The 19,690-nt window shown below is 37.0% G+C and overlaps 1 protein-coding gene across 1 annotated transcript in view; it reads left to right on the top strand.

Annotated features, from left to right (window-relative positions):
- The window catches only part of LOC124160245 (RANBP2-like and GRIP domain-containing protein 5/6), a 101,326-nt gene that overhangs the window by 43,784 nt on the left and 37,852 nt on the right, over positions 1–19,690 (top strand). Inside the window, exons 17-28 of the mRNA XM_046536059.1 lie at positions 659–745; positions 3,880–4,105; positions 4,962–5,163; positions 6,317–6,482; positions 7,313–7,416; positions 7,952–8,103; positions 8,839–8,970; positions 11,432–11,577; positions 13,342–13,473; positions 14,463–14,672; positions 16,647–16,686; positions 17,171–17,527. Coding sequence (XP_046392015.1) covers positions 659–745; positions 3,880–4,105; positions 4,962–5,163; positions 6,317–6,482; positions 7,313–7,416; positions 7,952–8,103; positions 8,839–8,970; positions 11,432–11,577; positions 13,342–13,473; positions 14,463–14,672; positions 16,647–16,686; positions 17,171–17,527 — 1,954 coding nt within the window. The remainder of the gene's footprint in view (positions 1–658; positions 746–3,879; positions 4,106–4,961; positions 5,164–6,316; positions 6,483–7,312; positions 7,417–7,951; positions 8,104–8,838; positions 8,971–11,431; positions 11,578–13,341; positions 13,474–14,462; positions 14,673–16,646; positions 16,687–17,170; positions 17,528–19,690) is intronic.

The raw sequence follows: 19,690 nt of genomic DNA, 5'->3' as shown, positions 1-19,690 counted from the left end.
TCGCTTTTGTAAAAATATATCACCACTTTTGTCGATAAAATAACCCCACCTTTTGCATGTCCCTACCCATGCGTGTTATATTAATAGGCTTGCGGCTTGCTTTTGTTTTACTGAAGTGACGTCAGCATAATATCTGTGTTAAATTTTTTTGTGAAATAATATCAAGTTAATACCTTTTCTTATACGTATGTATTTCCAATATTGATTCAAATCGTTTGTATATCAGTGCTGTGGTAACACTTACATGTATTATTTCAATGACGGCGTGAGGGTAATAATCCAAATAGAACTTTTTGTGAAACAACAGCTATTTCAATGACATTTTCATGAATAATTAGCACACTTTTTAGTGTAAAAAATGAAGATATTTCATTGGATGAAAGGAAAAGTCCTTTCAGGAAGGATCGTTCTACCACCCTCCACCGTTTTTGTCTGCAGAAACAAATGCGATAAATTATTTCATATAACTTCTACAAAACGTGCAGGAACAATAAACATTGACCAGAAAAATATACCTTGAAACATTGGCTAAAATGGAGTATTTAACCCGTTGGGAATCCAGAGAAAAGTTTACCTATAAAAAACTGACATTGTTTTGATTTTACGTGTGTACTACTACGTAAGTTTTTTAAGTATTGCAACTGTATTTTTTTTGTAGGAGCAACTGAATTCCAGGAAAGAAAACATTCCTAAATTGAAGCCACCACGCCATCCACATCACGTCACCACTGATGGAACTAGACAGGTAAATATCATTCATTTTACTGATAGTTAACTATTGAAAATACCGTAAGAAATTATCTGTATGAAGTTTTGCTTGTGAGTAGGACTTAATGCATGGTAAACCATTGACCCCTTAACCTGCAATAGAAAATGACGATCTTTTCCAAGTAGGGCCATGAATAATGGCATATCATCAACAAATGAGTTTCTCAGGGCAGGCACGCACTAGCGCGATCACGACCAGTGTTAGCATTGCAGCAAATAGAGCGATGTGCACTAGGCCAAGTCCGACTCGTTGGTCGGAGCCGAGTCGTCCAACCAAAATTTTTGAATTTGGTCGTCCCCAACTCAGCAGTCGTTGCGGCCAGAAATTACACACATTCTTATGGCGCAGCACACACTGACTCCGACTTCACTCTGACCCGACCATACCGATTGAGCAAGTGGTGAATGTGTTTTGCTATCGTGATCGTGGTCGTGCTCTGGTCGGAAGGTGTGCGACAGAGATCTGTCGTGGTCGCACTAGTGCACGCCTGCCTTAGGGAAAGGGATAATTAGGTGCATAAAAAAGGAAGGTATATTTTGTAACAATTCAAGATACTTATGTTATTTTCAGAATATGTTATGCATAATGTTATTTTCAGAATATTTGCTAGAACCATACTTTACCTATTTGAAAAATTGATTTCCATGATGGTTTTGCTACACTCACAGTGGGAAATATCTCCAGCGAAGGGGTGAATTTGTCTTCCAGCCTTTTATATCATTCAGATGTATGCCTTTTTCTTTATCAATGGTCAGTTAGGTTTTGCAAGCCATCATATTATGGCTAAGTTTTGAGCTATGTTTGATTATGCCTATTCAGCAATATAATTGGTTGGTTGTCTTGGCTTTATGACCTTTGTAAGTGTCTCTTAGGAAAGCCTGTGTGGGGTGAAATTAGTGGGCTATGTTTTAGTGGCCATTCTGAGTGTAAGGCAAATGTTTTTTGCAAGTTAATATTTTCTCTTGCCGTAATTTATATTATATGGATCTGTAGTTTGACTTGCAATCCATCCTCTTTCCATAAGGTTGACCCTGAGGTGAATTATGTTTTATCAAGTGGTTGTAATAATTATTTCTGTTTATCAGCTCACTTTTACTGACGGATGTTATTGTTTACTCAATTATTGGAGTGAGGAAAAAATTATTCTTAAGTGTCATTGTGTTCTTCAGCATAATTCATAAGCAGAAAAAAACTATCAAATATGATGTTATTTTGTAAGAGAAACTAGGATGAAGGAAAGGGGGGGTTATTTTTACCTTCAGTGTGAATATAATAATTTTTGGATTTTTTTCAGCCTCTGAAATAGTGCAAGATTAATTGAGGATCAGTATAATCTGAAAAATTAAATGAAGTCCCTTTCAGTTCAGTCATTATGTACTCAAGTGAAGTCAGTCAGTCCCTTTGAAGATACTTGCTATGATTTCTAAATTGAAATTTTGTGGAGTAAATGTCAATAATATTTGAAGATTTGGTAATTGTTAATGTGAAAACTCAATGAATGAATAATAAGTGATATGTGGATAGTAAATGTTGGCATGTGAATGTGGTCCAACATTGATCAATCTTCAAAATGTAACAGGTATTTGACTCAAATATACTATATTAAGTAACTGCTTTAAACTTTGGTTCTGCTTTACGATTTGTATGCGTGAAGATAATTTTATACCTCATTGCTTTCTTTATAAATTGCCCCCTAATTCATCTCTCAGATGTTGTGTATGGCCATCTTGCTTAAGACCTATTGTTCTGAAATCGTATGTTGAGTTTTACTAATAAATGTTATTGTACTTGACTTTAATCTCCTTGGTTATAATATGGTTTATATTCTCTTATTATTTTTCTTGGTAAACTTTTTGTTATCCCATTTAAATTTGAGAGTTGCACCACTTATGATTTTGTTTATGTCTTTTAAAAATTCCATTTCCTTAAGTTTCAGTTTATCCCAATATTTCTAGTTAAGCTACCATAAAAGGCTTAGGCTTCATTTAATTTTACAATCTGTGGATGAAAAATGCTCACTGTACTAGAATTTGTATACTTTACCATTTTGCCTTTTAAATGACGATAAATATTTTTTCTACCGAAAATTAAATAATGATTGGTGCATTGGAATAAATTTGCTGATAATGTCAATATACTGATTTTCATCAGCATCATGTCTGATGCCCAATAATTATCTTGGTCAGTCTCTTAATTTGTCACTTATTTATTACCTGATTGCCTGGGATATGTCTTGACTGAGCTCTAATGTCTCATTTTGAAGAAATAATATGTGACTGGTGAGACTGACGAGGTGCCTTCAAGTATTAAATGTAATTGCAAGAAGTTTTGGATATAATTTGAGAAAATTGAATATAGCCCTTTACTGCCCATGTAAGAAATTACAATGATCAGGGTTGTTATAGGTAGGGAAATCAGGGAAAAATTACGGAATCTTGTCCATGGTGTCAATGGCAATTTGATTTATGATGCTTAAATTTGAAGAACCAGAATGCTGGTGGCTGACTGAAGGCTTTAATCTTTGACATAGAAACACACTAAATGTTTACTGTCTGAAATAGAATGCTTTCATGTGTTAGCATTTTAATTAGTCCTTAAGGAAAATTAAGCTTCTGGTTAGAGAGCATTGTTAATTCTTCTTTATCTAGTATTTATTTTGGTTTCTTACCTCCCTAGAAATGCAATGAGAGGATTCCTATGATCAGTTTCTCTCTGAGAAAATTTGACTACGGTGCAAGCTGCTACAAATATCCCCAAAGAACTGTTATGTGTGTCACTGGGTGAACTTGAGTCAAAAGTGAAGTTGGCCGTGATTGTCCAGCAGAATGAAAGTATTCTGTGACAATAGAAATGAGGGTCCAAAAACATCAGTGGGAATGAAGTTTTTGTCAGGGAATGGTCTTGGACTTTGAATTTTTAATATTGTGACAACCCTTATGATGTGTCAACGTTGAAATCCTGATTGGATTTTATTTCATTTTGTTGAAATTTGCTCATCAATATTTTTTCAATGGTCCTAAATTGGTTGTTGTGAAACTGCAATGGTCATTTTATGCATGGATTATGCACATCTCTCTGTGAGTCTTAAATGTCGTAAAAACCTCTTACAGACTGTGGAAGGAAGGGATGCAGAAGAGGACATCTATGTCTATAATGACGAAGATGAGTATGCAGATGGGGAAGAGGTGAGCATTGCTCAAGCCGCAGCGAATGCAGCAGCTGCTGCTGCAGCCGCGGCCGCTGCAGTGGCGGCACAAACTCAGAGCGACAAGTACAGTGCCTACCCAGGGGCAGGGTATCCATATCAGGGCTATCCATCATACAGGCCTATTGGAGGTGAGTTGTCATCAAGCCTCACTGTTGTTCTACCCTCTGGAAATACAGTTGAGGACCTCAGATCCAGAATCCAGAAAACCAGTGATCCGGAGCAATTGAAAATTCCTCTTGAGTAGTGTTTCGACTTGCCACCTCGTGGCACCACTCTCTGATCCTTGTTCTGGGGCCAGTAGGAAGTTAGCACACGCTATGAACATATGATAACAACCTAGGCAGGGACAAAAACCTACTTAGGGATCTCAAATATTGAGCACAAGAGCCTGAAGGCATTTATAAATTAGTTAATTAACAAAGTATATAAGCATTTGCACAGATTTACTGTCCAACTAAGGAAGTTATGAATAGATATCACAATGTCTGATAGCGAATTCTATCAATGAAAGCTATTGAGAATGAAGAAAATGATGTGTTTATTGCTTGTTCTCATCCAGTATTAAGCGCGTAAAGTTTATGCTGCGGAAGCTACGGTTGTGATTTTCCGACTTATTCAGCAAGGGTTTTGCTTCCTTCAATGTAGTGTATGAACGCCATAAATCCAGAAACCCTTTGGTTCCAAGCTTTCCGGATTTGAGGTCCTCAACTGTTTTAATGTTTTTAATATCTTTCAGCATTTTTTTGTTTTCTAAATATTGAAGCAATACTCTTATAGCTTAAATATTCACAATGAATTTATGGGTAAACATTGCCCATGTAGTTTCTAATGACATTTCCATTATCAAAACCAAATGTAGAAACATACATTGCATACTTACACAGTATATCACAATGCCATTTCTTTTGTTAATAATTGTAGCAATTGTATTTTTGGAATATATTGTTCACCTTTGAAAGCTTGTTTTTCTCTGTTTACCTGTAGGTGTTCAAGGAGCTGCTGCAGTTACATATGGTGCACCTGGAGCGGCTTCTCAAGCTCCCCCCCAGGCCTTGCTGCCTCCCTCGATCGCTCCCTTCTTTCCCTTGGCTGGTGCTTCTGTCGACCCCAGTCTCCTTCCTGCAAACGCAGCAGGGATGTACCATTCCTCTCTCCGATATTACAGCCAGGGTGCATTGCCATTCAGGTGGGTGATTGTCTTATGCCTACTTTTTTCACTTCTCCTCACTCATTTGTGTCATTTGGGATAGTGTGAGTTAAGTGGCACTTATGGACCACAAAAATGTTTTCTTAGCAATTTTTTACCCCACTTTAATGGCTGCATCCCCCTTTTTTTTGTCTTTTTTATTGAATCATTTGCTGCTTTAAGAGCTAATATTGCTTGAATCTGTGCATTCTGATGCAGTTGGTAGTGACTCAGTAATGGTATGAGGAGCAGTGTCAAATTAATTGATTCAGTCGGAGTATTGTAGTTTTCATAATAAGACCACTGTTATAAGCCATAATATGCTCTTCCTCTTGTTGGAAATGTTCCAGAAAAGCGACACAGAAAATGTTTTGTGTAATACAGTTGATGGTTTAAATGCTAACCTCAATGATGCTGTCATCACACATCTTTCTAGACATAACATGCATATAAAATTCTACCAAAAAGAAATTGAAAATAATTACTTCATTTTTAAATGCACTATTAACAGTTTGCCTTCTGCTGACAAATTATTCGACTCGCTGAATACTTAGAATTTAATGTGTACCTTACATATTTTGTTTTGGTTTATGTTCAAATTTGCTACCAATGAACTTGAGAATGTTTTGTTCTCATTAATTTCTACCCAATTAAAAAAAATTTAAAAACAATGAATGCAGGAAAGTTGACCAGGTTTCCCTTAGGTAGGAAAAACAGTGCATTTCAATAATTTAAGTACAATTTTCAACATATTTCTTTCCTCAGCTCATTCTTTTGCCATGATATTTATTTTGAAGTGTATGTAAGACTTGTTGTTCTATTTCAATGAGGATCTGGATTGTTTTATTTGAGTTATTTTTTCAATAATATGTGGTGCAAGAAGATGAATTAACTTGAAATCCATGATTGGGAGTGATGCTTAATGTCATCAGCAACACTTCATACTGTTACTGTAATACACTCCTTGTTTTTTTTATCCAATGAAAGACTAAAAATGCTACAAAAACACTGTTTTAAGCAGCTTTCTGTCGCTAAAGTCATCGACAAAATGATATTCTTTCTTTGTATCACAATCAATGAATACTGAAAGCATAAGGGTTAGAAGAAAAAGTGGGCAAGAATGAATCGATGTGATATGTATTTGGCAATGTAGTGAAGGACAGCAACTTCCTGACTTCAGAGGTGATGCCCATGCCTTGAGTGGTGTGCCATTGAGACCACCACTGCTGCCATCAGCGGTTGCAGCTCATCCCGATGGTGACAGAGGAACTCCACAGTTCCACAGCATTGGAAGTGATTCTCCATACCTGATGGATAAGGTATTTTCTCCAAGCAATTCGGTTGCGAGTGTAATATTTTTTTTTAAATGCTGTAAAATGGAAAATCATTGGTTATATAATGCAAAATACATTCCTACAAAATCGGTAGCTATTTTGTGTGTGATAGCTTATCTATGCTTTAATTTTGACAAAGGTCAAAGAATCATTTTGTCGAATGTGCATTTTCACTTTGAACTGCTTATTCATAATTACTTTGAGTTATTGGAAGTGTTGGTTACATGATGTTCATTATTTCTGGAAAAGATCTTTATCTGGCTATTTTTCAGCTTGGAGTCTTTGTTTCATGTTGGATAATGGAATGGGAATAACCTGATAATTGAGCCTCGGAGCATTCAAAGTGCCTGAGATTGACTTAGAGTGATGCAAATTATAGTATTTATGTGAAATCTAGTTTCTTTTTGTTATAAAGTGGAGCAGTATCTCTATTTCACACCTCATTTATATTCGTATTTGGGGAGTTGGACACAACATCAAAAGTTGAACCTGAGTTCGAGAGAAGTTGTCATAAACTATAAATGTTTAGGGTTAAAAATCATAATATTGTATATTGGTTTTGCTTTTAGATAGATCATTTCATGCTTAATTCAATGACATTAATTTGTTGTGTTTGATTTTTTTCATCTTGCTTTGTAGAATATCTAATATAGTCCTTAACATAAAATAGGTCTGAATGGCATACATCCGAATTCCTCTTTGTTCTTCAACTCTAGGAAAGAAAAGGACTAATTCACTTCAGAACTCGGATATAGAGGGTCACCCTGAGGACCCAAGGGTTTGCTCTCTTAATGCTGTCTTTTTATCTTTTTCAGCATCTTTCTGGGCCACCTCCACCTTTGCCTGTGAATGCTGTAATTGCTTCATCCTTGCCTGCATCTACTCCTCCATCTCAGCCACAACTGTCAGTGAAGCAAAGGTATTGTAGCATTCCACTTAATTCCATTTATTTATACCATATTTCTCCGAGTATAGTCCCCCTCCGAATGTAGTCCCCCTAATTTTGAGGCTTCTGTTTTGGAAAAAATAATTTTAAAATGTGTTTGAACGTAATCCCCCCTTCACTTTTACCACGGGCATTTTTGGAAAAAAGGAGGGACTCTGCTCAGATAAATACGGTCATTCTTCAGTGTGTTATTTTTTGGTATTTTGTAGCTTAAGCAATTTTTCGAGTGAAAGTATTTTTGAATTAAGCCATATTTTAAAAACATTTAACTACCTTATCGAAAGTACTTGAAATCTTCAGGACATTGAATCTCCCTTCAATAAGATATTCTGAAAACCTCCATTTTACCAAATTATGTCCATTTTTATAATCTATTTATATGACTTGACATTTTAAATTTTGGTTGGTGTCATATTTAGTCATGGGGAAAGTTGATTTGTGTGCTAATTTTGAATTGGCTATTTGATATCACTTTATTATTGAATGTCAACCTACTTCATTTGTTTAGGCTTGGGACTCCAGCTACGCCGTCACAGTCTGTGCCTACCAGTGTGTCCACACCAGTGACAACCACAACTGCAGCACCTCATGCATTCCAGATCTCAATGCCGCCTCAGGCACAGATCCTCACTGCTCCACCCCTTGATAAGAGCTCTCCATGTAAGTTTTTATGTAATCAATTTATTTTCTAGTGTTTTTTTCTTTACTAATGTCAATAGTTGTAGTTCTGTAGATTTTCTTTGTCAGGTGAGGTGTGCTTGTGTGGAATGCAAACATTTTTAGCTAGGTGGCGTGTTCCTTTAGAACATTTGAGAGATATATTAGTCAAATCAACAACATGACCTAAATGTTTCGATAAAGTACTAGTATTCCTGTAATTAGCTGAAATCTTGTTTGAATCCTATGATGAATATCATAATTACCATAATCCTGCTTTTCCTGGGGCATAGGCAGCCTAGCCAAACATTCCTGCATTCGTCCTTTTTTAATCCATCCCCCTGAAAACAATAGATCGAGGTTCCACTGTACTCAGATGTACCATGTACTGTTATGTGAGACCTTGTTTTATCCTCGTGCATTATGATGAGTACCCAGTTTTTTTCTGCTAAAAAGGGAAAAAAAGTTGTGATTAGTAAATGAGGAAATGTAGTCAATAATGCCTTGGATATGTGTTGTGGATATTCTTTCTTACTTCGCTGAATAGTAGTTCCTCTTGCTCGTTTGATATTTTGGAAATTACGTAAGCCGAAACATGACATTGTATTCTTAGAAGTATGTTAACTTACAATTCTGCATTCAAAGTTTCCAAATTCTGGAAAATCAAATTTATACCATATTTTTATAATTCTAATGAAATCTGTTGATGCTATTGCAATCATTCAATCTCTTCAACAGCTGTGCCACCACTGGAAACTGATAAGCTGCTGTCATCTGTGCCGTCCCCACTTCATTCCGCAGTGGCTATAGATAAGAGCACACCAAAGTCATCCAAAGCTAAAGGTGCAGATGCGACATCTCCTAAGACAAGTAAGCCTTTATTTCTTTAATTATGTGAATGCACCACAGTCTTGTCAATATTATCCTGTGATTCTTATTTGAGTCCTTTTGCATTCTCATTGTCAATACACCCATGTCTCGTATAGCGCAAGGGATGCATTCCTTGGGGTCTTTGCGCTATACGAATTTGCGTTATACGAGAGCGTTTTAACATTGGGAAGATAGGGATGCGTTTCTGGTAGCATAGGTCTTGGGTATAGAATTTCCTCTAAAACATCTATATTCCCATAAAAAGCATTAGAAAACATTATTTATATAAATGTTTATAGTTTAAAACATCTTTAAAGATAGTATGCATGCATTCAAAGACTTTCATTCACGTTAAAAAAAAATTCTTACGTGCTTTTGAAATTCCCTCCTGTCGTGCGGGTAGGCTAACATCTGCTATCTCAGGGGATTGTAATGCGTTGCCGGCAGTTGACGATTTTTCAAACTAGTCTAAAAACAACTATTATGTCACTCAGGCCCTTTTGTCGCTCATCAAAATGACAGGAAAATGCTACTTTGAATGTCATTTCATAGCTAGCGGAGTTTATGAATGATAAATCATTTTAATTTGAAGTCCTCCGAGTCATTAGCAGCTACGTGAAACAGCCTTTAAATGCCTTGAAACCTGACCCAGGTTTTCCTTCCCTGAAAATGAATGAACGAGATTGCATTCTTTTCCAAAACAATATCGTCTCGTCAACACTAAAAACTGGTTGAGGGGGAAAGGAGCCACTTTCAATCACAGCTTGGAGTTCATCAGAAAATGTTGCGGTGACTGCGCTATCAACACTTGCAGATTCACCTGATATCGCCGCACTGAAAATACCTGCTTGCCGTTTAAATTCTGGAACCAACCGGAGCTTTCACTAAATGTCTCGGAGCTATTACCACTCTCGTCTTTTTGTATTGATTCACTATGAACTTTCCGTATGTGTAGACCGCTTGGTTGAAGTTGGTGCGGCTGAGGTCACTGATGTTTTAACTTCGTCTTTAGTCAGAATAAGGCAACGTGCGTTTAAACTTCCGCGCAATATCGCTTTGACGTTCTCCATTTTCAAAGCAATTGACCTCTTTCAATTCCTCTTCTAGGTTTATAGTTTTTCTTGATAAATTCTTGATTTTTCTGTACGCATTCCTATTTTTTGGCATATTCTCTTGGTTTTTACTCTGTATGGCTCTATCTAAATCACCTTCCACTGCTGAACTGTATTCCTGAGAAGCAGAAGGCCTACGACTGCGGGGAGGGAACGAAGCCATTGTGTTTGAGACTCTATAGCGGACCCTTTTATGTGTTGATGCTATTCATGCGCAACTCGGCCACCGCTCCATTTCTCCCCCGTGAATACCGATGACCTTGAAGGCTTTAGCGTAGACCCTCTACCTGGAAGTCAATCGCCCGATAACCTATGACGGCAAAAATACGTCTCAAACCGTATTGCTGAAAAAAAATCATTTCCACCAGCCCCACGCTTAATTAACGATCTAAATTATTTATTATCATTCTGTTAAGGAGACGAGATAAATTACTTCGGTAGGCCGGCTATCTGGACCCAATGACGAGTAATACTTTTGGCCATTGCACAGCAATGGATTTCGATTAATATGTAAACAAAAAAGAGGATTTGAGGCAAGCAATAATATTAATATGTGTAAAATGATAGAAATTTCGTGTGTACTTAGCGCAAGTTCACGTTTTATCACGAGAGCGTTTAAGATTTTTGATTAGGCTACACTGCGTTGCAATGTTTCCCCGAGGAACGAATTTGCACTATATCGAAATTGTGCTAATCGAAATTGCGCTATACGAGACATGGGTGTATTTTTTATAGAGAGGGGCTAGAGTCTACACACACAGTGGCGCAGCAAGGGGGGGGGGGTTTAGGGGATAAAACCTCAGACTTCAGAGAAACTGAAGTTTAATCCATTTTACTTCATTTGATTAATATACTTACATAAGAGTGTAAGGATTAATAAAATATCCCTCAGAAAGCCATAAAACTCACCATTTTGAACCATTTATCTTAAAAAAATTCTGGGGGAGGGCCCCTGCACCTCCCGCTTATCCTGGTGGGTATACCACACGCCCCAGGTTTAGTTGCCCCTAAACACCCCCCTAGCCTTAACTCCTAGCTGCACTGCTGTACACACATACTTCATTATCAATCATACCTCATTATTGGAATAGAGGATACAATATTTTTGACTGGAATTTATCTTATGATGATATTTGATATCCAGTTTTTATTTGATTCAACATTCTGTGCATCACTGATGGTAATTTTAGCTTATTTGAAGCTGGTTTAGACTAGGTACAAGCAAACCTTGTAATGGATATTTTTCGGTTTGACCCATGGATGGGTCATTCCACAATGAATGTGTGAATTTGTTGCTATTGTTTGCCAGTTTTATGCTGTAAAGTGTGGCTTGGACTTTGGATTTTCAGACCTATCGAGAAGAAGCATTGGGGAAGAATCTGAGGAAGGTGGAGAGGAAGGCGACTCGATAGACCATGATCCATATCCAGACTTTCAACCATCAATCCCTCTCCCTGCACTTGTGGAAACTCATACTGGTGAAGAAGGGGAAAAGGTGATTGATGAAGTATTTTTTGTAATTTTGCATATACAGTGGAACTTGGTTAGTACGTTCCTCCTTAGTACGTTTTCCTCCTTAGTACGGCGATTTCCCTCGGTCCCGGTACCATCCGAACAAAATACAGGTAAAAGAATTTGGTTAGTACGTTTGAAAAAATTGCACTTTCCTGGTTAGTACGCTCAATTGCTTGCCGTGACGCAACCCGCAATTCGTTCTCTAGTGTCTTCTTAAGGGTCGCAAACGTCTGAATTCATGATTTAATTTATTATTATTAGCCATTAACATTCTTCCATTCATTCCACATCTCTTTCTTCTACCGTAATTTATCCAAATGCATTTCTGAATTCTTGTGACGTGATGAAAAATAAAATGCGGCCATTTTTTGGGAATGTCTGACTATGAAAAACTACAGCCAATAAGAAGCCCCAATTTTCCCCACCCCAAGCTCCTCACCTTCTGTTGCCTTTGGAGCTTGGGAGTGCCCACTGCTGCGCACAAAGTTCGTGAGTGGGCAATTGTTGCTATTGCACGAGTTATCATGATGAAGAAATGAGTCTTAACGGTATTAGACAATTCCCACATTATCTAAAACAGCACTGCTCCATAAACTCGACGTCGTGCGTATTTACTTGACTACTGTTGCGGGAGCAGACGATCCTCTGGATCTCCACGCGAAGCTTAGCTTAAAAATACTTGATCTCAGAACGAAAGCAGACGACATTAGACAAATTTTGAAAGTAAATTTCAACTGTTTAATATAAAATTTTCTTGTAATTGCGTCGTAATCTAATAATCTTGCGTGTCATCAGTTGATATATCGATCGATTTTACAATCGAAATGGTATCATTCCAGAAGCGAATGTCTACGGCTGTTGCCGTAACTTGAAAGTCAATATAATTTTGCCCAATTTTTATGATGTTTAAAAAACCAGTTGACTTACTCCGGGTTGTTGTTATATTCTCCGAGTACACTGTGAGAAAGAAAAATGACTTGTCTTCGCTTGTCTGAGCTTCACTCGTCCTCGTTCTGTAAATATATATAGGATAAATCACGGGAGATAGACGCCGTAATCATGAAATCGTCTCCGGGATGTCCATGAAAAATTGCGATTTTTATTCACATGGTATTGTTTTTCATGGTAGCGCTCATTTTCTTGATTTTAAATGTGAAAAGAGTTCAGGAAGGCGATCCTATGAGAACTACTGATAGTAATTGTAATTATGACGACTTTTTCACTGATTGCAATAACCCCGACTGCTATTATTTACTTTCCTGGTTAGTACGTTTTCCTGGTTAGTACGTTCATTTTTCGTGGTCCCTTCAGAAACGTACTAACCAAGTTCCACTGTATTCGTGTTCGTATGTGTAGTTGAGGATCAAGCATCTGTTGTCAAACTGTCGGTTGAATTATCTGTTGTAGCAGCATCTTAGTTAGTCCCCCAATCCCATATATGATTCTTCTCAAAGCTACATAAATTCAATATAATGAACTATAAAGAATGAGAGAAAGCACGGGTGCAGAATAAAAGTCAAAGTTACTAGTAAAATTATACTAATCATGATAATCTTCTGATACAATGCTGAACCCTATTTAGTTAGGCTTTAGCTGTTATGGCATCATTTTGGTTTTTAATGCTGATGTAATTCCAATTTGGGTGTGTGTTTTGACTTATTTTTAGGTTGAATCATACATTACAATATTGAAGCCATGCACCCATTTTTAAATGATACTGATAATACATCTACTTCTGTTGCAGCTATTGTTTTCAAGTCGTGCCAAGCTTTACCGTTTTGCGGATAAAGAATGGAAGGAACGTGGAGTTGGTATGCTGAAAATCCTTCATAATGAAGAAACTGGAAAAGTACGGGTTATCATGAGACGTGAACAGGTTTGTATGATTATATAAATGAATTATTTTATATGGAATTTATTTTGCCTCCTCTCGCACTCCAGCCGTATGAAATGAGTCTTGTCAATGCGAGCGTTACATTGAATTATTCGGCAAAGTTTTCCTAAAACAACCAAAATATTATCACCAAGTTTTGAGAAGAATAAGTAAATATGGTAATGCATTATAGATTTGAAATGAGATGAAATGGGATCGGGTTAGGGTGTTGGCTTCCCACCCCGCGGGCTCAGGTTCAAATCCTGGTGGTGGGAGAGAATTTTCACAGATTTCCCGATCCCTGCTTGAATGTTGTGTGGAGGACATTTCAAGCGCAACACTCCATCTGTTGGATGAGACGTTATGCTGTGGTCCCCTTGGTAAGAGTAGGCTAATGCCGACACCTGGATTCTCTCCACCCTTCCTTCCCTACCCATCCCTCATGGTGCAAATGACCTCAGCAGACAGTTGCATCCTACAAATACCTAGAGCCGAAGCTAAAATTTTATTTATTATTTTATCACTGAAAGTAGCTTGTAAAATTATGCATAACCTGCATTATTTGTCGGTGTTGAGTTTAGTGATTGAACTCAGTTAGTTTAAATTTAAATTTCCATTTAAAACTGTGTGTGGAGGGTGGATACGATTTCCTAAAGAGAGGAACTAATCCTGTGTGAAGCTGGGTCTGGGAGGGTAGAAAAATACCTGAGATCACTTATTGGGCAGCGTCCACTTCTGTTCCCCATTGTAGGCTTCAGCTGATGTTCATTATTTTCCATTGGAAACATCTCGTTGACTATAAGTGACATTTGTTCTTTTGCAAAAGAAAAACTGGGGTGGTTGTTGCCGAAATTAGGCATTTAAGGATTAATTAAGTAATGATTTTAACTCACTTTTTCACATGTACCATTGGTAATGAGTAGTGACAAACTTATTGAATGCGCTTATTTGTTTTGTATGTATCATTATACTGTGCTTTATCATTTTCACAGGTATTCAAGGTTTGTGCAAATCACTTCATCACACCAGATATGACTCTTACCCCCATTGCAAGCTCTAAGGGCTTGGCTTGGCTATGGTGGGCTAATGATTTTGCCGATGAAGAAGTTCGCCTTGAAAAGTTAAGTGCAAGGTTCAAGACCATTGTTGATGCTGAGGCCTTCAAGGAGGCATTTGAGAAGGCAACTGAGATTGCTGCTGTGGTAAGGAGTATAAAATGTTATTTTATTGATTAATCCTGACTGTATTGTCTCTTTTCACTGCTTAGTGTATGCCTAAGCTTTTTATGTCTTTGATGATGCAGTTGTAGCTTGTAATTTAGCTAATATGTGAACCACTAATCATCTGGTTATTCAGGCCTTTATTGATATTTTTGTCCTCAGAACTCTGGTGATTAAATTGTGCTATTAATTCTGTATATAATTTTAGCTCATGTGAAGCTTAATAATTCATTAAGTACCTAATGTATGGTCTTAATAATATTGTCTTACATTTTCTTGTGGCTTAACCATGTAATGTAATGTGTCCTAACTCATAATCATGTAATTAAGTGAAAGCATCCTCATCACTTTAATGTGACTATTACGAGGCGGATCCGTTGAAAAGTCAGTCCATCTTTGAAGGCCTTTGATGCTAGTTGGATGAGCTGGGATTGGGTACTTGGCAAAGAAAAGATGGTAGTTTTGGTTTTCGTTGTTTTCTTATGGAAGCAATATTTACTCAAAGTGTACAGCGTGACAAGGGATCGAAAAACCTAGAAAATCTGGAATTGTGCACGAATTTTTCATGAATGTTTGATCCAACTGAATTTCAAAATATTCAATTTCAAATTCATTTCACATAAAATTTCTTATCTATCGCAGTAATCACGTAAAAGTTACCTTGAAGTTTGTAAAATTTCCGTGGAAAATCAGGAATAATGCTTGATTTTTTTCTGCTTTGATTGGCTGAACACCCTGAGGAAAGTTATTACATCTTTCAAATTTAACTGAAAAGCAACTTTGCATATTTATGTTGCCGGAAAACTTGGCTTTAACTTAATGATGTTGGTACTTGTCCTGAAGATCACATGCATGGGAATGGGATAGGGGTAGGTGGAGGGTTGAAAAATCACCAAAATCATCTCATGCTATTGATTCTAAATTCGAAAACTTAGATGAGAAAACATAGGATAGTGGTTGTGTATTGTAACACTGAAGTCTGGGATGTGAGGGATGGAAATAAAATGGAGAAATATGGTTTGGAAAATAAATTAGCCGGAAGGCTGTAGAATTATGCATGTTGAACCAACTCACTTGGTTTTGACAATATTTTGGTCAAAATTTTTCATCAGCAGATTCGGACCTCAATTCATTGCTAAGTTGTATTGTAAGGTTTATGGGGCGTATTAAAGATAAAAGGGGAGGGAAGTTGAATGTAAAAGCCCAGAGTGTGTGTTAAATGAGGGAATACTAGTAAGTAGCGGAGACAAGTGGCCTATGAATAAGGGCTTGAGAGACTGTATAAGTCATGCAGGAGTCATCTCAAGAGAAATATTCAATTTTCGATTTAACTTTTACCACTCATACTAAGGTTGTTCCGGCTAAAATGGCAAAATTAAAATTTATTTTATGGAACTAAATGGCTAACTTTCTTATCATGCATTCAATTCTGTTTAAGTAAGCATTCAATATGGCTTTTGGTATTTTTGGCATCCCTAGTAAAATTGTCAGTTGCATCATGGAGTTTAGGAAGGCCTAAATTTATCCATTGAAAATGAATTGGACAGTACAGTAAAACTAGAAAAGGACAGTAAAACCATAATTTTCTTGGATTTAAAAGATTGATATCATGTGAGTTTCAGCTGTTGCATGAACCTCAGCTCAAATCAATGTATCTGTGCCATCACAGCTAAATTATTATAACTTGTTAATGCGTTTTAGTGCATTAATGAAATCTTCAAACATTTAAATTGCATGGGCATCTACCTGTGATTTATTTAGCTGTTTTTATTGAGGCACGATCTTTTATGTAATGTTCCATTTGCCACTAATAATATTGATTTAACATTTGAAATGTATTTGTTTAAGATTTTTGCTACTTTATTTTGCTATCAAATGTAAATTTTTTGTACAACTTATGTTGCAACTTCTTTGATGTGAGTAATTTTTTCTATTAATTTTTCTTTTCACAATTAGGGCACACCCGATAAAAGTTCGTCTAAGAGTGGAAAGGAAGGTGAGTGACTATGAGACTGTATCTGAATGATTCAAAATTTTAGATGCTACAGCAGCTTGAAATGTTTACCTCATGGTATTTTATAAAATATTTACAAGATGTTAACATTGTAACTGGCTGTAATGTATGTGGATTTCATTTGCAAATAAGAAATAATTAATGGTTTTCAAAGTCGTTTACGTGGGTAGAGCTGTTTCTCTACCTAATTCTGTCTCAGAAATTTTAAGAGGAAGTTAAACGGTAGAGTGCATAATTTTAGAAATCACTATTTTTTAATCAACATCTGTAAACCTCAATTATGATAGGGAATGGTGGTAGTACTAATGGCGTGGGAGAAAAAGGATGCCATTAAGTTGATTGGTATTTTTTTTCTTAAGTTTTTTTTCTGCTGAAAAGATGGTTTTTTTGCAAGCATGTTTGTGTTTCCATTTTTAAAATTATCTTTACTAACTCAGGAAAATATTCTGCCAATTTTATTTTTCAGCTAAAGAGAAGGTAAATGCTGCATTGGTACCATCAGCAGACAGTCAAAAGGCCGTTGCATCAACACCAGAAAGCACAAAGTCTGTCACAACATCCACAGCAGAAGGCAACAAGGTGGTTTTTGGTGGATTTACATTTGTCTCTCCTCCAACACTCAAACCAGTAGATAATGATGAGAACAAAGCTGCTAGCAAGAAGAAAACTGAAGAAAAGAAGACTGCTGCAAAACCCAGCATATTTGCAGATTTCACATTTGGGCAGTCTTCAACACCAACCAAATGGGGGCAGTCATCGATACAGATAACATCTACTCCTACTGCTAAGGCTTCTGAGGTGCCATCCAGTGATTCTAAAGCAGGTAATTGAAAGTTTTTAGTTTCAGGAAACTGTATGTCAGCCCAGAGAGAGAAGTTCTAGGCTGCGAAATTACTATAAAATGATCGTCTTGATCTAGAGATATGACCAGTGGCACCGACTCCATGGGGCCTGAGGGGGCGTGAGCCCCCTCAAAAATTCGTTATAGGTGTGAGGAAAAAATGTGTTAGGCTTGTTTATTTTCCCCGGAGTGTCCAGATATCGAGATTCGAGTTATCAGGGTTCTAATGTTGATCATATGACTTCTAAAATTCTTATAAAACTTAAAACTCACTACTTATAAAAGTTTCCAGGGCAAGATCCCTGTTTGGGCCCCCCCAATATCTTTTGTAAGTCGGCGTGCCTGGATATGACAGGGATCACACTCAACCGCGAAAACCTTAAAACAGTGAATTAGCCGTGAATTCAGTCTACCTTGAAAAAAAAACCTGGAAATAGCCGTGAAATTCGTCGTAAGACCTTAAAAACTTCTAAAACTTAATTTTAGATCTACGATTGACGGATCAAAAGAAAAATCAATGTCAATCATATTTCAAGGTCAGTCACTCGCAGACTCTGTCCACGCATGTGTCTGCACACGTATATTCGAAGTGCAAATATTGGTCCGTGTGCCCTGACGACACACAGACCTTAAGGCTGTGATTGGAAGACTGTTAGCCAAAGTGATCATTAACCCTGGCGAGAAATCGGACACCTCTTCTCTTCCCTGTCACCCTCCATTTTCTCACTCACAACCTTTAGCTGGCCCTAAATTTCAAAAACGATAGGTGATGTCATAAGAGCACTTTTATTGCTGCATTTGTATTCCCGGCGTTTATCGCGTTTGCTATATTTTTAGTTAACGAGCGGCATGTGATTGTTATGTGATCAATATTTCTTCATAAAATGGGTTATCAACAGACCGTGAATTTGATGCAATTTAGACCGTGAAAACCTGGAAAAAACTATGAATTTTATAATTTAGTTAGAGTGGGAACCCTGCATGAGGTGGTTTTCTTTTGTGAGGTATCTCTGTAGTAAGAGATGGAATTAAGACATTTTCTTGCTTGTTAAGTCTTGTATTAATTTTAAAATAATGCATTCCATTTTGTTTCGTAATTAATATTCTGAATATCTGAAGTTCAAATATAGCTGGTAGTCACTTTGGAAATGGATTAATTGGTAAAAATTCATTTGAAAGAAAAATTTAATGAGGTGACATTACTCTTTTATTGTCATCATCATCATCACTGGCCAACAATCCTAAGATTGGTTTGACGCAGCTCTCCACTCATTTCTCCTATCAGCTAATCTTTTCACACCTATGTATGTCTTCTCTGACTCATCTATCTTTACCTGTTCCATATAAATAATTCAATGTCTTCCTTTTCCGTTCTTGCCGTCCACGTGTCCCTCAACTATTGTCTTCATCAGGCCATCATGAGGCTTCTCTTCTCTCCTACTCTTCTTAGGATTTCCTCATTACTAACTCGGTGGATCCATTTGATTCTCATCATTCTTCTGTAGCACCGCATTTCGAAGACCTCTATCCTTGCTTTCTTCCCTGGTGTTATTGTCCATACCTCACATCCGTACAGGAGTATACTCCAAATAAATGTTATTATAAATTGTTTCTTTACTTCCATAATGAAGTTTCTTGCTGCAAGCAGGTCTCTCTTTTGGTGGAATACTTTCTGCTTGGGCTATTCTGCTGATAATTTCTTTCTTGCTTTTCCCATTGCTAGTGATCCTGCTTCCCATATAACAGAATTAATCCACCTCTACCAGTGTTTGCTTCCCTAGTTTAATGTTAGTCTAGACTTCTTCTCTTCTGCTGCATAATATCTTTTTTTGTGTTTATTTTCAGCTGATATTTACCCATTACCCTACCCATATTAACCAGAATGTTTTTCAAACCCTTCTCTGTTTCTGCTATGACGGCTATGTCATTGGAAAATCTTAGCATGCATTTTTTTCTCCATGGATATTCACTCCCAAGGCCTTTTCTTTGATTTCGTTGATGGCTCTTTCGAAGTAACATTGAAAATTGCAGGTGACAAAGAACAGCCTTTTATTTTAAAGACACAAAAGTAAAACCACAATTTGCTTTGTGGTCAAATAAACATGTAGAATGATATCACTTCATTATTATCAGAAACATCATATC

The sequence above is a fragment of the Ischnura elegans genome, chromosome 6, assembly GCF_921293095.1.
Source record: "Ischnura elegans chromosome 6, ioIscEleg1.1, whole genome shotgun sequence".
NCBI lineage: Eukaryota > Metazoa > Arthropoda > Insecta > Odonata > Coenagrionidae > Ischnura > Ischnura elegans.
Note: the sequence above shows the minus strand (reverse complement) of the source record. Positions and strands in the feature narration are given on the sequence as shown.